Source organism: Pongo abelii, chromosome 4, assembly GCF_028885655.2.
Source record: "Pongo abelii isolate AG06213 chromosome 4, NHGRI_mPonAbe1-v2.0_pri, whole genome shotgun sequence".
Lineage (NCBI taxonomy): Eukaryota > Metazoa > Chordata > Mammalia > Primates > Hominidae > Pongo > Pongo abelii.
In genome coordinates, this window is record NC_071989.2 from 141,576,857 (window position 1) to 141,594,457 (window position 17,601).

The 17,601-nt window shown below is 44.6% G+C and overlaps 1 protein-coding gene and 1 long non-coding RNA gene across 5 annotated transcripts in view; one reads left to right on the top strand and one right to left on the bottom strand.

The window, feature by feature from the left end:
* The window catches only part of LOC129059707 (uncharacterized), a 162,408-nt gene that overhangs the window by 94,627 nt on the left and 50,180 nt on the right, over window positions 1-17,601 (top strand). For 2 of the 3 annotated variants that reach the window (XR_008525735.2, XR_008525736.2), the window contains 2 exons: window positions 8,441-8,548; window positions 11,916-13,419. This is a non-coding gene — a long non-coding RNA (uncharacterized LOC129059707). Of the gene's footprint in view, window positions 1-8,440; window positions 8,549-11,915; window positions 13,420-17,601 lie in introns of those variants that run through there. The other variant, XR_008525738.2, reaches the window with a different exon arrangement.
* FSTL4 (follistatin like 4) overlaps window positions 1-17,601 on the bottom strand; it is a 413,592-nt gene that overhangs the window by 19,127 nt on the left and 376,864 nt on the right. For both annotated transcript variants that reach the window (XM_054556514.2, XM_024247171.3), the window contains exons 9-13: window positions 13,399-13,560; window positions 12,891-13,025; window positions 11,900-11,926; window positions 8,408-8,526; window positions 4,891-5,040 (exon numbers count right to left, since the gene is read on the bottom strand). In XM_054556514.2, the coding sequence (XP_054412489.2) occupies window positions 4,891-5,040; window positions 8,408-8,526; window positions 11,900-11,926; window positions 12,891-13,025; window positions 13,399-13,560 (593 nt within the window). The remainder of the gene's footprint in view (window positions 1-4,890; window positions 5,041-8,407; window positions 8,527-11,899; window positions 11,927-12,890; window positions 13,026-13,398; window positions 13,561-17,601) is intronic.

Genomic DNA, 17,601 nt, shown 5'->3' on the forward strand with positions numbered 1-17,601 from the left:
TCCCTCAAGTTTGGACTTTAGCTATTCTCTCTCCTTTCTGCTTAACCTTCTCCCATTGGATTTCATACTCTTATTCTAAGGTGGTATGGAGCAGGAGTCTGGAGAACTTAAGCCAAAAATCATTTCAATTCAGGACAGAATTTTTCACAGTCTCAATGTGCTGAGCAGCAAGGCTATGGCAGCCAAGAGATCTGATTCTGGCAAACAAGGCCTAGGATTAGGGGCAAATCAGAGGCAGGCTGAGCCCTACAGAAGCTTCTACTCAGTCTCTACTGTCTTTGCCTAGCAGAGGAAAGTGTAATCTTCTATATAGAGTGTTTGCCATTAAAGGTTTATTAGAAACAGAAGATAGGTTGAGAGAACATATCCAAATTGAAGCAGAAAGAGACATGTGGGACCCAATGGAAAGTCCTAACTTTTTTTTTTTAAACAGAGTTCCCAAAGAAGAGGTGAGAGAGAACGAGGCAGCAGAATATATGAAAAAATAATGGCTGACATTTTTTTCAGTCTTTTGAAAGATATCAGCATACATATTCAAGAAATACACATATTCTTTGTAAATCCCAAATCATAATAACTACAAAGAATGCCATATGCACACACATAATAAACTGCTAAAGATCATGGAGAAAAATCTGGAAAGTAGAGAAAAATGATACAGCACCTTCAAAATAGCAACAATAAGACTATCAACAAAAATAACTGAAGATAATGAAATGATACCTTAAAATGCTGAAAGAAAAGAATCGCCAACATAGAATTCTATACTCAGTGAAGAATAGAAAGTAAATTTTTTTTTTTTTTTTGAGACGGAGTCTCCCTTTGTCACCCAGGCTGGTGCAATCTTGGCTCACTGCAATCTCTGCCTCCCAGGTTCAAGTGATTCTCCTGTCTCAGCCTCCCAAGTAGCTGAGATTATAGGCCTGCACCACCATGCCCAGCTAATTTTTGTATTTTTAGTAGAGACAGGGCCTCACTATGTTGGTCAGACTGGTCTCGAACTCCTGACCGCAGGTGATCCACCTGCCCTGGCCTCCCAGAGTGCTGGGATTACAGGCATGAGCCACCGTGCCTGGCCTGAGAAATACAAAGTAAAGATATTTGAAAAGAAAAACTGTGAGACTCTGTTTCCAACAGATCTTTAAGCAAAGTTGGTGTTAGAACTATTCAGGAATTAATGGCAAATGTGTGGGTGAATATAAATTAATGTCCTGTGGGGTTAAGTTACATATACAGATAAAATTCATTACCACAACAATGCAAAAGTAAGGGGGAGGAGGGTTGAAGGAGTTGAAGTGTTTTATGGTTCTAGCATTATTGGGGATATTCAGTAACAATTTGTATGAGACTGTATTGATGCAATGATGTGTGTTGTAATCACTATTATGTTAACAACATAAAAGAGTGCATCGTCAACAACAGAATAATTAAAATGCTTGGCAAATCCACAAGAAAGCAAAAAGGAGAAAAAAGCAACAGAAACAGGTAGGTCAAATAATAAAAGTAACATAGTAGATAAAAATCAACTATATAATTAATTACATTAAACATAAACGGATCAAATACTCCAAGTAAAACACTAAGATGATTAAATTAGATAAAAACCCAACTACACATGGCTTTATAAAAGAGGACCTTAAATATAATGACATAGAAAAGTTGAAAGTTAAAAGGAGGGAACAATTATACCATGAGAACACTAATTAAAATAAATCTGATTTAGCTATACTAGTGTTTGTTAGACAATAGATTTTCAGGCAGGCAGCATTACCAGAGACAAAGAGGGATATTTTGTAAGAATAAAAGGAAAATGATATAATTTTAAAGCAAAAATGGGTAGAACTTTGAGAAATATAGTGGAAGATGTTAACACACCTCTCTGCAGCTGATGGATTAAGCAGACAAGAAAATCACCAAGGATAGATCTGAACAATACAATGAACCAAGTAGATATAATTGACACATATATAGAATACCGTAGCTAACATCAGAATGCACATTCTTTTAAAGTACACATGGAACATTTACCAAAATTGGTCATAAGCTCAGTCATAAAACAAGCTTCAATAAATCTCAAAGGATTGATATTATTCAGAGTATGTTCTCTGGCCAGGGGAATCAATAACAAAGAGACAGTTGGAACATGTCCCATTGTATTTGCCAAGAGAAACATGACCCTGGCTATTTCCAACTTTCTTCATATAACAAGCCTTTACTGGGGAAACTGAGGATTGTTGAAGAGATCCAACTCTGGTCTCACTTTAAATTTATACCCACAGTTCTTAAGTGGGCCCTCATTGTTGCCCAGCAGTCCTATCATATTTGCCTGGACAGTTCAGTCTCATGTTCAACTTTTACCTCTCTCTTCAAACCTCCAGGCTTGACTGAGAAAAAACAACTCAAAAAGAAGTTCATCTAACTACCACCCATTGCATCACCTATTGTACTTGTGCCTGGATGTAAGATATTCCATTTCCTTCTGTTATAATGAAAGGATGTGATTTTATCTGGAGCTAGATCTCCCCTTGTGTGCTTTGGATTTCATTGACTCCTGCCTAGTGTCAATGCACGATGAGGATGCAGGAGAGAAAGAGAAGAATTGTGGGAGTAGTTATTCTCAGTAGCATATAGTGCTGTAATGTCACCTACTTTAAAAAAGTTCTTTTGGCATTCCCTTCCAGGCATTGCCTCATTTCTTTACATTTACTCACCTTTACAGCAAAACCCTTCCATATGATTGCCTGTATTCACCATCTCCATTTCCTCACCTACGATTCTAACTTGAATCCACTCCAGCAAGCTTGCATTCCACCATTATCCTATCTGTTCCTGCCAAGGTGATCCACGACTCTATGGTACCAAATCCAATGGTCAGTCCTCAGTCTTCATAACATACATATGCTCATCACAGCATAACTCTCCCTTGAAACACACTCTTCTTTTAGCTTCAAGAATATCTCTCTTTATCCTAATTTTTTCCTATCTTTCAGGTTACTCCTCCTTAGTCTCCTTTATTGGTTTATTCTCTCCTTACTGATGTTTAAATGTTGGAGTGCTTCAGGCCTCCAACCTTGACCTCTTCTTTGTCTATACCACCTCTTGGTGATTTCATCCAGTTTTCTGGATTAATACAGTTCATGTGGTGACGATACCCAAAAATCGATATCTCTAGCTTAGGCCTCTCCTTTGACTCCAGACCTGTTTATCTAACTGCTTACTTGACTTCTCTACTTACACATCTAACAGTATTTTAAACTTAAATCATCCCCCAATCTGCTCCCTGCCTTGCCCGAAGTCTCTTCTCTTATAGTGCATTAGTTTCATATTGCTGCAGTAACCAATTATTAGAGATTTCATGGCTTAAAACAACACATTTATTCTCTTACAGTTCTGGAGACCAGAAAGCCAAAATCAGTTGAAACCAGCACTCCTTCTAGAGGCTCTAGGGGAGAGTATGGTTCCATGCCTTTTTCCAGTCTCCAGAGCTGCATTTCTTGTATCCCTTGGCTTCTGGCCCCTTCATCCCATCTTCAAAGACAGCAACTCAGCATCTTGTTTCAGTTCTCACATTGCCTTTTTCATCTTTGCAGTCAAATTTTTCTTGGCCTCCCTCTTATAAGGACATTTGTGATTGCATTCAGGGCCCATCCAGGTAATCCAGGATAATCTCATTTAAAAATCCTTAATTTAAACACAACTGCAAAGTCCCTTTTGCTGTATAAGGCGACATCCACAGGTCCTGCAGATTAGGATGTAGACATCTTGGGGGCTATTATTTAGCCTACCACACATTGTAAATGGTATCACCCTCCTATAGTTGCTTAAGTTAAAAGACAACTTAAATCCTTTTTATCTCAAGCCTTATATTCAACCTGTCAGAAAGAATCTATCAGAAAGTCTTTCAGGCTTCATGTTTAAAATATGTCAAGAAACTGATCATTTTTCACCACTCCCACTGCTGTTGTCATCTCTTGCCTGGATTACATCAGACCAGATCCCTGCTCCATCTTCCTGTTTTTTTGAGACAGAGTTTCACTCTCTTGCCCAGGCTGGAGTGCAGTGGTGTGATCTCGGCTCACTGCAACCTCCACCTCCCGGGTTCAAGTGATTCTCCTGCCTCAGCCTCCTGAGTAGCTGGGATTACAGGCACCTGCCACCACGCCTGGCTAATTTTTTTGTATTTTTAGTAGAGACGGGGTTTCACCACATTGGCCAGGCTGGTCTCAAACTCCTGACCTTTGGTGATCCGCCCACCTCAGCCTCCCAAAGTGCTGAGATTATAGGCGTGAGCCACCACACCCAGCCCCTGTTTGTTAATACAACCACCAGGTTGATTCTTTAAAGATCTAAGTCAGATTGGATCAATCCCCTGATGAAAGCCCTTCTGTGACTTTCTCACTGAAATATCCTCACTTTGGGCTTTGTTTTAGCTCCTGACTGGTCTCCGAGGCCCTGTGTGAGTGGGCCCTTGCTTGGCCTGACTTCATCCTCCCACTCTACCCCTCATCACTGTGCCTTCTCTCAGAGTCTCGGTCCTACCTGGCATCTCATTCACTTTGAGGGAGAAGGCCAATTGAAAATAGTCTTCCAGTTCCTCTTTTGCTTGGAACCTGGTTTTTCATAGTCCTTATTACTTATAGTTCTCTAAAATTCTGATTTATGGTCTGTTCCCCAACTAGAATATGAGTTCTAGGGACATTATTGCTCATTCATGGCTGTTTCCCTACATAGTAGACAATCAATACTTAATGAATAATTACACATGAATCTTTTCTCCCTTCAGTCTGACCACCTGGCACAGCAGCTGGGGAGTATGCAGAAAGCAAAGAAGAACGTGGCAGGCTGTGCCCCAGAATTCGAAGTTTTCCTCACTCCATTAAAGAGGTGTACCTGTAGGACTTTCTGGGCTTGGATGTCGACCACAAGGACTCTGCTCAGTGCTGGCTGGGCCACATAGATGTACCGGTTCCGGACGTTGACTGCAGATACCCACTGGCAGGGCTGGGTTGCATTTTTTTCTCTTTGAGGACATATTTCTTCCTGCAAAGGAGATAGGCTGTCATATATCTTCTTAATTGCCCTTTCCCTCCAACATCTCTAGGTACTCTCTCCCCTGACCCTCCTCTGTGCCTTTCTTCCTCTCTGTTAGAATCCTTTGGATCCATAGAACAGGGCACCCAAGCCCTCCAACATCACCGACTTCTCACTTAACATTCCTTTAATCTTTTGGGGCTAAAACCCCCTTTGCACCCGTTCAGTTAGCAGCTTCCAGGTCCACGTTCTTCTATTCTGTACGCTACCTTCTCCCTCTCCTCATCCTCATTTTAAAAACTTCTGTTCATGGCCAAACTTCTGAAACAGTTGCCTATACTCCTTCTCCACTTCCCACCTCTTGTGTGCTCCTTAACGCTCTGGCTCTAGTCCTCAGAGCTGACGTTGTTCTCCCCAAGGTCAACATGGACTCCTCACTTATTACATTAAACCTGTGTTGACTCTTCTTCTGTTCCCTCCCGTCCATCCTCCCTCGGCGGCTGATCCTCTGTTGCTGGACTCTGCTCAGTGTGCTGATCTCTATATGCTAGCGTGTCCAGGGTTCACGCCTAAGTTTCTTCTCTAAAATCCACCCCCTTGTTAATCTCATTGAAACCTATGGCTTTAAATACAGTCTATGTGCTCACAACTCCCAATTCATACCTTTAGCCCAGGCCTCTTCCCCGAACTCCAGACTTGAATAACCAACTGCCTAGCTCCACTTGGTTGTTCAAAATCAACTCTTGATTTTACTTCCTAATCCTGCTCATTCTACTGAAAACCTGGCAGTTCTGCTGTTTTACTTCCATAGGCCGAAACCTTACAATCTAGTGAAGTGAGGCCATCCTTGATGCCTCTAACCTCAGGCCCCATCCAATGTCTCACAAGTCATTTCAGATTTACCTTCACAATGTATCCAGAAATAGGCTCTGACCATTTCTGCTCCATCACCCTGGCTCAAGCCACACTACCTGCCACTTAGGTGACTGCTATAGCATCCGTATATGCTCCTGGATTCCACCCTAGCCTCCCAACCTGTTCTTGACACGGCAGCCACAGGGATCATTGTAAAATTCAAGTCAGATCATGTGACTCCTCTTTCTCAATTCCCCCTCACTCCCAATAACATTATTTCCTGTTCAGAATAAAATCCCAAGTCTTTCCTAAAAGGCCCTCTACATTCGGTCTGCTGCTTTTCTCTCTTATCCACCCCACTCCACGCCATGGGCGTGCTCAGCACTCCTCAATCATGCCGCTCTCCTGTACCAGGGCCTTTGCCTTGGCTGTTCCTTTTGCTTGGAATGTTCTTCCCCAGATATCTACAGGGTTTATTTTCTCATTTCCTTCAGGTCTCTGCTTAGTGTCACCTTATTGGGAGGTCTTCTCTGACCTCGTCTATCTCAGCTCTCCTTGTACCCTTACTCTCTTACCAGCTGCATTTTTCATTTACCACTTGGCTTTCTGCATGCATTTGTCTACCTGGGCACAGCATTTCCTCCTTCACTAGATTGTAAGTTCCTTGAGGGCAGGTCTTTGGTTCACTGCTATATGATTAGCACCTAGTACAGTGCCTGGCACAGAGTCAGTGCTTAAAATGTATTTGTTGACAGAATAAATGAGTGTAAAAGGGGACCTTCTTTTCCCTTGTCTTACATGATGATATATAGTCTCATGGTTTTCCTTGCGATTGTGGCCCAACTCTGTCTCAATCTTCTTTGTGGTTCCTCTTAGTCTGCCTGTCCCTGAACTGTTGGTGACCCCAGGGTTCTGTTCCAGATACCCATCTCAAATCACTTGCACATGCCCTTGTCTGTCGCATTTGGCCAACACTCACATGCTAATGGCACCCAGATCTGTCTTTATCTCAGACCCTTCTTCTCCAGCTCCTGCTTGGTTCTCTCATGCCACCCTCCTTTCTCTCCTAGGTGACTGCAATAGCTTTGAAACTAGTCTCTCTCCTTTTACTCTTGTTTTCATATTTAATCCTTATATAATCCCAATTTGCCTATGAGACAACTGCAGCTTAGAGAGGCTAGGTAACTTTTCTAAAGCCACTTAGTCTACAGAGGTGGGATTTGAACCCAAGTCTACCTGACTCTGAAGCCTATGCCTTTATCTGTGACATCACGCTGCTTCCTTCTGGAAAAAGTAGACATCTAAGCCAGCAGAGAGGCCTGACGTGGGATGCACCAATCTCCTACTCACCAGCCCTTCAGGAAGAGGCTTGTCCCATTGTAACTCTCGTTAGGTGTTCGAGCATTTTCTAGATGGAAAATCGTTCTTTGGGATCATTCCCCAGCTCACTAGTCTTATATTGCCTGAAACACCTTCAGGACCTCTCTGTGTCTTGTGTCTAGCTTCTTAGCCAGGAAAACTGAATCCCAGTTAGGATTTTAGAGAGTCCCTCCAAGTTGCAGGTTAGGTTACTACAAATATATGAGAAATTTGTGCCAATGTGATGGAGTGAAATTATTTAAACCTAATTGCTAGAACCTTTCTAACTGGCTTCATAGCTGTTATTAATATATGGAAGGAACATTGATGGGAAATAACACTTCTAAAAGATAATTAACTCAAATGAAACAGCCTGGAAAACAGCTTTTCCCAAAGCCACAAATGTGAGAAATGGAACAGCCTGAGATATACCAATAGCTAGCACAGCAATGCTTTAGGAACTTGCCTGGGCCAAGCCCACTTCCTCCATGGGCTCCAAGCCCATAACTATTCACTGAGTGAATTGTGCAGTTATTTCGTTTTGTACAACTGAGGACACACTGTATCCTCAAGGGGAAGGCATATGGGGGATTGACATGACCCTCTGGGATTCAACACTATAGTCCTGTCCTCAAGGCGCTCAGGGGATCCCGCAAGGCCAAGTGGGAAACGAGCCAGAGGAACAGAGGCCTGGTGTGGGAGCCACAGCCCTGGGGGAGGCTTCCTAAGGCTATCCTGGAAGGGCTTTCCTGGATCCTCTATCAGCAATCATCTCTCCTGCCTCTGCCCACTGAATGTTCCATCGTTATTTTCCACCTGGCCTTAGTTTCCTGAAGGCTACTGAGAAAACACCTGTTTGGCAGATGTCTGTTCACATTGCTGTCTCCATCGTTTGACTGTGAATTTCTGGAGGCCAGGAACCCATTTGTACCGCCTGGGCCTCACCTGAGGCTCAGTGCAGAGAAGTGGCTTCTGGATGAAGGAATGAGAATTTTAAATTCTTAGCCTCATCTATTCCTCTCTTAGCCTGGGAAAAAATTTGGAACCACACCACATATAGCAAATGGAATTTTAGAAATCGAATGGCATGCCTGGTTAAAGATGGACTTTTAGAATTTTGCCTGTGTATGATGTAGAAGCTGCCCCAGGCACAGATACTTACATAGCTCATGAAAATCTTTTCTGTGGGTTTGAGGTGCCTCTGGATTTCACAGTCCACAGGATGGATGACGATGATGCCGTCGTCGGAGAAGACATAGAACATGTTTCCCACGCTGAGGCCTGGGAGGAGCAAATGGAACGGGTATGTCCTCCAAGCAGTCGGCCCCCGGGCAGGGTCACACGCAGCACTGAACACACAAGAAACCGGCCACGTGGATGCATCTGGTGCAGGCACGAGATGCAATTCCTGGTCAGGGTGGGGGTGGAATGAGCAGCCAGCTTGTAGCTGGATGGGTGCAGAGAGGGCCCCCAGGACTATGAATCAGTAAAGCATGTCACAGGCTACGTACAGCTGCCCTAAGTCATCTAGGGTTGGCCACAGGTTTTCAGATAAAAGCCTTGGCTTTGACGTACATTTGACCTTTCCTGTTCTGAAAGGGAAAGCCTCCCTTGATTGTTTATTATATACTAGTCACATCAGGATGGATCAGTGGATGCCAAAGCAGCAAAGGCTTTCATTTGCTTTTTTAAACCCATGTATGTACAGTGTCACTTCCTGGAATGTGGAGTCTAAGAATGCTGCCCTTTGCCCAAACTCTGTCCTGGCTGTGCTGGCCAACCCCTCTTTACAGACAGCTTGCTCTTACTTCTGTTCCCCGCCCCCCGTGCCCCCCACCATTTCTCTGGGGCAGCCCGTGCCAGGCAGCAGAACCTACACTCCAGTCATGCCCCCCTGCCTGCCCCGACCCCGGCCCAGGGCTGTAGCTGTCTGGGGAGAAGGTCTAAGCAAACCAGCTGAGAAGGGGCCTTGGGGACCAGGTAGCTCAGCCTTATTTTAAAGATAAACTGAGGTCCAAGGAGGGAAAGGGACTTGTCTGAGGCCACCCGTCTCTGTGCCAGAGCTGGAGCTAGAGCCTGGGCCCTGCCTTCTGGCCTCTGTCCCTCGTTCTGTCTCTATAAAAGGGGAACAAGGTACAAAGAGATGTAAGCTCTTAGAGCGCTCCTTCCCTCTTTCCTTCTCCCTGTCTTTCTGTCTCCTCCCGCCTCTGTCTCCTTATTCCTCTCTCCCCTTTCCCTTCCTTTCTTCATTTCTTTTAAATCTAGAACATTAAGATCTCTGTAAATTCTAGGGTAAATATGTAGAAAAATCTCTTTTCTAGTTTTTTTTTTTTTAGCATGCTGAGAAAACTGGTATGCTGGTTTAATGGACTATTTGGGCAAGTTTTTAGTGAGTTAGAAAACAACAAAACAGGAATCACTGTTTTACTTTTTTCCAACAACTCTGCATGCAGTTTTCTGGGCCTTGGGTCCTTGGCACCCAGAGGCACTAATGTGAGTGGTCCTTGCTGTTGAACAAGGGGCTGACTCTATGATAAACCTCAGCCGCCTCCAGCGTCTGTGCTGAGACAAGCTCTGGGCAGGAGGACTCCTGCCACCAGGAGCAGCTGGAACCCAGCCTCTCAGGAGCTGTGAACACCAGGGAGTATCCAGCATAGCTCTCCATAAGCAATCCCTGGGGAATCAGGGGCACTGGGCAGCCTGTTTCTCGAAAGCCAGATGAAGCTCACCTCCCGCCAAGAGTCAGTCTTAGCTCCACAGCATCTCGGTGTTTGGAGCCAGCACTCCAGCATACACCTGCCCTGACCCCATCTATCTCACCCACAGCAGGAACTTCTCTTCTGTATTCTTTCACCTGGCAAACTGCTTCCACGCAAACCTAGGGGCCAGAGGGGGTCAAAATCCCCACTAAGCCACAAACTCCAGGAACAGCCTCCCAAGGCTGCTTAGAAAATTGGAAGTTGGAAGAACAAACATGATTGAAAGCATAATAGAGCCCACATGGGGTTTGTGGCTGTAGCTACGTTCTGGGCTGAGTGCAGTACCTTGGCCTTGCTCATAGTCAGCCCTGGAATATGAGGCTCAACAAACAGTCATTCAACAAGTAATTGACTTCACGGGATACCCAGCCTCCTGATCCAGCTCCCTGGAAGCTGCCTGAGTGTAGCTTCTGCTAAGAGGGCCCGAGGGAGCTGTTTTTGCTTTTGTCTGCTCTCATCTCATTTCTCCTGTTGAGACTTGAGTGTCCCCTGAGGCCTGCTGGTCTCTTCATTTTGGCTCCCTATCCCTATCTCCAGACCTCCAGTTTCAGGAGTGAAGGGTACAAACATCTAGCTACCCAGGCAGGATAGAATTTGTTCATTGCTCAATTGTTCAATATACCTGCCAACCCTATGCCCCAAGGCAGTTGTGGGTCTTTAGCGGGCACTTGGGTCTTTACAGCTGATTTCACATCCCATAGGGCCTCTCGCATTTTTGGCAGGTCTCTACTTCTGAAACTTGAGAACCTTTGTAGTAACCTCCCCTAAGGAAAACACCACCTCTTAAACACTTGAGTGACTGTGCATCTCAGCCTAGGTGCTGCTAGTTCAGCAGCTGTGAGAGCCTAAGGGGCTGCCGTGATCAGCGACTGTTGCTATTGACAGCATTCCTCATTTTCTGGGCTCTGCCTTTGTTTTGTTCCCAGACTTTTCATGTCAGCTTTAGTGCCTGATGTTCAGGAAATTGTTCTGAGTATGTGTCTGCATGCATATGCCAGACTGCAGGTAACACCGTGTGAAGTTCTTGAGGAAAAAATGAGATGGGAAATGTCTTGGTTTTCAAACAGGGAGATTTTGTGCTTAACCCATCAATCACATGGTACCTCCTGCTGCTGCCCACTGAGCTGGAGAATGAGTTGCCACAAGGGGATTTGGACTCAGATCTGGTTGTGGGGACACAGTGGGGACTGGGACCCAGGCATGCACCTGCACCTGCACCCCACACAGTGACTCAGGCTCTGCCACCAGCTCCCACACATGTCCACTATATTTTCAGCCATATGAAATTGTCAATATTAGACCACTTTGATGCACAAAAATGGCAACTTCGTATGGCTCAACTTACTAAAGATTTGCTTGATAAACTTCATATGGCTTAACTTACTAAAGATTTGCTTGATAAATATGTTTCTGAACATCTATACATTTAAAAATATACATTGGCAGAAATCATGGCAGCTTTTTTCCTCAGCATTTCCTCAATCAAAGCATATTTAAGGTACAGTGACTATCTAGTAGAGATCTACAACTTTTTGTTTCTTTTTAAAACCACACAAGATAAGCAAAGCACTAAACCCAACACCAGTCAGCTACTGGAAAAAAGTTTAAGGCCCAGATCTTACCAGGAACCCCTACCAACTGTTCTGCTTCAGCAGAGGTTACAAGCCACTTTTAATGAAAGCTTTGCATTTTAAAATTTCTCATTAAAGACATGAGTACATTTTAAATTTGATTTAATGCATATGCCACTTGAATTTGACATTGACTTCCTGCTCCCATAGTTGTAAGGCTGCTTTGTGTGTGGGAAAGCTGATGGCAGATCACGGAAAGACGGCCCATCATAGAACCACACACACGTGATCACAGGCATGACACAAAACAATGAAGCTTGGTACCTTCCTCTCGCCACAGGATGTTTGCAACTGCAGCAGCAGAGAATGAAGAAAGCAGGAATGTGATGGAGGGAAGGAAAAAGAAGAAAGCAGTGTTAAACCTTCACTGTAGTGATTCCACTTACGAAGATCCTGGTACCTAGTCCATCACTTACAGAATCTATACCACTCATTGCCGTAGGAACAGTATCTTGGGGGAAGCTCTGGACATGAACAAATGCTTTCAGGTCTCCAGACCCTTTTGATTCCTAAGTGAATATTTGAAATCATGCCCTAGGACCACAGAAGCTAATGGAATTTCTCACATCTTATGGATGATCAAGAGTAAGCAACATCTCTCCCAGATTTCCTGGACTACCAGCAGGAGAAGTGACTTTCAACTAGGATTCTCCTAAGATGACCATGTGAAATATTCTGATTATCTACTTTGATGAAAATGGCTTAGCCTGGAGTCTTTGACCATGATTAATACCCATGTCTATGAAATCACACCTGCAGGCCTACCTGGGGAGCAGTGGTTATGAGGAGAGCACGCTTAGCACACCGATGGGCCGGACCCCTAGCGTAAAGGCTACCACACTCCCAGTGGTGTGCATGTGTGCACAGGTCAGGTTCTGGGCCACTGTGGGACATCAGTACCTGGTGGGTGGATAGTATAACAGATTTTGTGGATGAAAGGTAGAGGTTCAGGGCATACAGCAAGTAAAAAGCAGAGCTGGGACTCGACTATTTGGGTTTCCTTGTGTTCCTGGGCTCTGTCTGCTGTCCAGGGAATCTCCCTGTCTGTTTCCAGAGTTGTCTAGGTTGCCAGGGAAGACCTGCTCACCTCTGGGTGCCCTCCAATTCCAGATTTATGCAAAGAGGGATATGAGGCTTACCCCTGTCTTCACGGGCTCATGGTTGGCAGCTGTGGCCCTGGTCAATTGGTGCCCTCCCTTGCCACCCAACATGCCCCAGCCAGCTCAGTGAGAAGCATAAACGCGTGTCGACTTACGGGTCTTTCTAGCTGAGTCTTCAATGAAGAGCGAGGAGATATCTTCATCCACACCCACTTCATTTTTGGCAATGCAGGTGTATGCCCCTGTGTCTTCATACCGAACACTGCTGATGTGGAGTTCGCTCCCATTGGCTGCAGACAGGACAGTGCTCAGGATGGACTGCTCAGCTGGAGACCCCCTCACTTTCCTTTACAGGGCCATTGAGAGTGTTAGGGCTGCCCAGCCCCTGGGCAGCCAGCAGCCCTGATCATACGCCCAGGAAGGGCTGGTACATCTGAAATGCACTGAGGGTGAGCTGGACCTGAGTGACAGCTTCTCATCGTTGCTCTCGGAAAGCCCCAAAAGACCTGTGTGAGCCCAGATAACAGGGAAATTTGGGAGCCATCTGTTCACTCCTAACCTGTCTGACTTATAAACAAATTATACCTCTCATTTCCATTCCTGGAGTCTCAGCTTGATTTGAATGGGAATATCGCATAGACCTCTACCAAGGGCAGTTCTTACCTAAAAGGGAAAGCTGTTTAGACATCTGAGTTGAGACATCCACGCCGTTTTTCAGCCAAGTGATTCTGGGCATGGGAATGCCCTCAGCATGGCATCTCAGGCTGGCCGCCACTCCGGGCTCCTGTGCCTGGCTCTCTGGATAGACACGGATGACTGGCGGCACTGTGGGTGAGAGTCAGTGCTGGTGAGAAAGAGATGGCCCTGACCTGGACTTGGGCCTGTGGCCCAACCTGAGACCCTGCTCCAGAGGAGGTGAACCCAAGAGGTGACTGGAGTTCTGTGTTTAACCAGATTACAATAATCCTGTCCAGCAACTCAAGCTCTAAAAGAAAGGGCTATAAAATGGATTGCAGATAATAAACATGTCAGACTTTGTACCCTATGACTCATGGCTTTCATCATTATTCTAAATACGATCAGAAGACCATCCAAATATTTAATGCTGTTCAGCTGCTACATGTAAAGAGCAGCAGCCACTGAAATTTATTTCCGAATAAAATTTAGATACATTTCCTTTCTGTTATCAGAAAGCCATTGGATAGGGGTTAATTTCTTGCAGGAAATGTATCAGAAAGCACTTATGGCACTGACTGGCAGGGCCTCTGTTCTGGAGAAGTTCATTCATTTTCCAGTGGGCCATTCTCATTTCTCCACTTCTCAACCCCTGGAACATGGGTGAAAGGCCAGGTGTGCCCTCCTCAGCTTGGAGTGACTCAGCCATGGGCCCTGGCAGTCAGGTTCAGGGTTGGGGGTATGAGCCTGCCCACTCACCAGACGAGCATGGGTAGGCAAGGCTCCAGCACCCTCCACAGAGCTCTGGCCCTTCCTACCCAGCCTGGCTGTGGGGAGGGGCCTGGAAGAAGCAATGAGGGTCTGGAGGACCCTCCCTCTTACCCCTAGCTCTGGGTCCAGGAAATAAGTATCATTTTTAGTGGAATTGAGGGTTCTTCCTTATCTATAACTTTTACTTTATACACTTTCAAAGAAGATTTGTGAGATGTAAACATACCTGCATATTAAACTAAACTAAAAACACTGTCCCTGGAGATGGGGGAGATGGATTTTTCTTGAAGTGGACAGCTACATTTTCCTAGAGTTATCTGGAACTCCCTGTTGTTCAGTAAAAGAAAGCATCCCAGTACTTTAGAATAGAAAAGATTTTTCTTGGAACCAGAGCATAGAACAAATTGGTACTTATGTACGAAAGGCAATGGTGTGGGTCCCGGGACCTGAGTGGGGTAGAATTTTTGTGATGCATGTGGGGTGGGCAGAGGATAAAAGAAAAACTCCATGGCCTTCCTGTGAGAAATGAACTCTGTAGCTCCTGTCACAGCTCCTCAGGGGCTGCTCATAATTCCATCAACTCAGTCTGAATTTCAAGTCTTTTCTTGATCTGTGGGGACACAGTTGGAGGCAGAGGTGAAAGCTAAATGGACAACTGCCTAGGGAGACAATCTCATCCTCCAATGGTCCAGAGCTGTTTCAATAACATGAGCTCAGAGCACCCAATGCCAAACCACACAGAGACCGAAAACAATAAAGTCAGAGTCCTCGCGTCAGTTTTTCTTTGTTTGAAGCCCTGGGGGAGAATGCCAGGGAGTGGCAGAAAAGCCTGTCACAAGTCAGGCCACTAGGGGTGGAGGAGGTCCACGGAGCTCCAGCGGAGGCACGTCTGGAGGACTGCTTCCAACATAAATGTGTAGCTCTCTTCTCTGACCCCTGTTTGATCCAAAGAGGAAAGAAAGAAACTTCCCTGCTTGATTCAAAGAGGAAAGAAAGAAACTTCCCTACACCTTGCCTTGGGTAGAGGGAGGAGTGGGGTTCCCTTTGAATAGATAGAATTTTGGTCGGAATTCAGGAACACAGAGATAGAACCAGGAGTACTGGCCTTGGGGGTGGTTGGAGAAGGTGGTAGCATAGAGCCACCAGAGTTCTAGAATAGGAATGGCCAGGACGCTGGGGTTAATAATCTTGGGTTCTTACTAGATCACTGTCTATTTCTACAAGCCTGCCTGGCAACCACAGAGTAAACTTAAAGAAAGAAGAAGAATCAGTGGAGACAGAAGCAAAAATGAATGAATCAACCAGAAAGCTGAAGAACAGAACTGGTAAAGAAATCTAAGAGCTGTTTGTAAAAACGAACAAAACAGCCAAATTCCTGGGATGTTTGATCAATAAAAAAATAGAAAAAGAACACAGAGGGGATTAAAAAATATGAGAATGCTGTATTCAATTATTGGTAATAAATGTGAAAGTCTCAGTGAAATGGATCATTTAAAAGGAACCTTTAGGCCAGGTGCGGTGGCTCATGCCTATTATCTCAGCACTTTGGGAGGCTGAGGTGGGCAGATCCCTTGAGCCCACATGTTCGAGGCTAGCCTGGGCAACATGGCAAAGCCCCGCCTCTATCAAACATACAAACATTAGCCAGGTGTGGTGGCACACACCTCTGGTCCCAGCTACTCAGTAGGCTGAGATGGGGGATCCTTTGAGCCCGGAAGGTCGAGGCTGTAGTGAGCCATGGTTGTGCCACTGCACTCCAGCCTGGGTGATAGAGCAAGAACCTCTCTCAAATAATAATAATAAAAAAAGGAAACTTGGGAGTACCAGCATTGAGTTAAGGAGAGAATATTTAAAACAACTGTAAAGTACTACTAACTCAAAAGGCACTCTGACAAGTTTTATCAGATAATTCCTTCAATCATTTAAGGAACGAATAATTCCTAGAGCATAGAACAGGGAAGATGTTCCAAGTTACATCATGAAGGTAGCATAACCTGGACACCAAAACCCGGCAGAGAATGCAAAGAAGACTACAGACTGATCTCACTTAGGGTGTGATACACCAAAATTCTAAGTAATATATGGACAAGTCAAAACTAGCATGGTATTAAAAGAACATACTGTGGGCAAGGGTAATATGTTTCAATGGCTAACTATTAGGAAATCTACCATTAATCATTCCAAAGTCAAGGAGAAAAACCATTTGATTCTCTTGCTAGACACTAGAAGGGCCTTTGAAAAAAGTTCAAAATCAATTTCTTGGGGAAAAACCCTCAATAAAATAGGAACAGAATGATATTTTCTTCGTGCAATGAAGACTATCTCTATAAAAAGAAGAAACGACACCATTCTTTTTCAAATGGTGAAACATTAATTTGGGAAAAAAGAAAAAGGACAAAGGAAGGGAGGCAATACCAGACTCCCAATGTCACGCTGGATGTTGTCAATGGAAGGCAAGAAATGAGAGGCACAAATAGTACAAAGATGGAGAAAAATCATATGTAGTTATATCCAGGTAATGCACCAATAAAGTTATAAGGATTAATTGGTACGTAAAGAGGCCAGTACCAAAACATACAAAATTAACAGCTTGCTTGTACACCAGCAATGGCCAGACAGAAAATATAATGGAACTCAATGAAGAAAACAATAAAACCTCACTGATGACATTAAAAAAGGCTTGGATAATTGGAGAGAGATGCTCTTGGGTAGAAAGACTTAATATCGTTAGGAAACAAATTCAAAATTAAGCCATATGTTTAATCTAACTCCAATTAAAAAATCAGTTGGTAGGTGCCAGGCACCGTGGCTCGTGTCTGTAATCCCAGCACTTTGGGAGGCTGAGGTGGGCGGATCGCTTGAGTGCAGGAGTTTGAGACCAGCCTGGGCAATGTGGTGAAACCCTGATTCTACCAAAAATACAAAAAGTTAGCCAGATATGGTGGCATGCACCTGTAATCCCAGCTACTTGGAAGGCTGAGATGGGAGGATTGTTTGAGCCTGGAAAGTTGAGGCTGCAGTGAGCCTAGATCATGCTATTGCACTCCAACCTGGGCAACTGAGGGAGACCTTGTCTTAAAAAAAAAAAAAAATCAGTTGGTAGGGGCTTGACAAAACAATTCTGAATTTAGAAGAAAAAATATGCAAGAAGAGCTGAGGAAATTTTGAAAAAAGGGAGTGACTGTCATTTTGCTATACCAGATATTACAAAGTTAGATAATACCAAATGTTGCAAAGAGGGGTGCAGGGAGAGGACTGAGGAAGAGCTGAGGGCGTTCTGAGTGTGGCACCGCCTTAATGATCTTGATGCATTTTACAAAGCTGTCAATTCAATACTGTGCAGCCAAAGTTTACTAAATGCCAGCCAAGTGTCAGGCACGTCACACACAGCAGTGGGTGAGATAGCCTCAGGCCCTACCC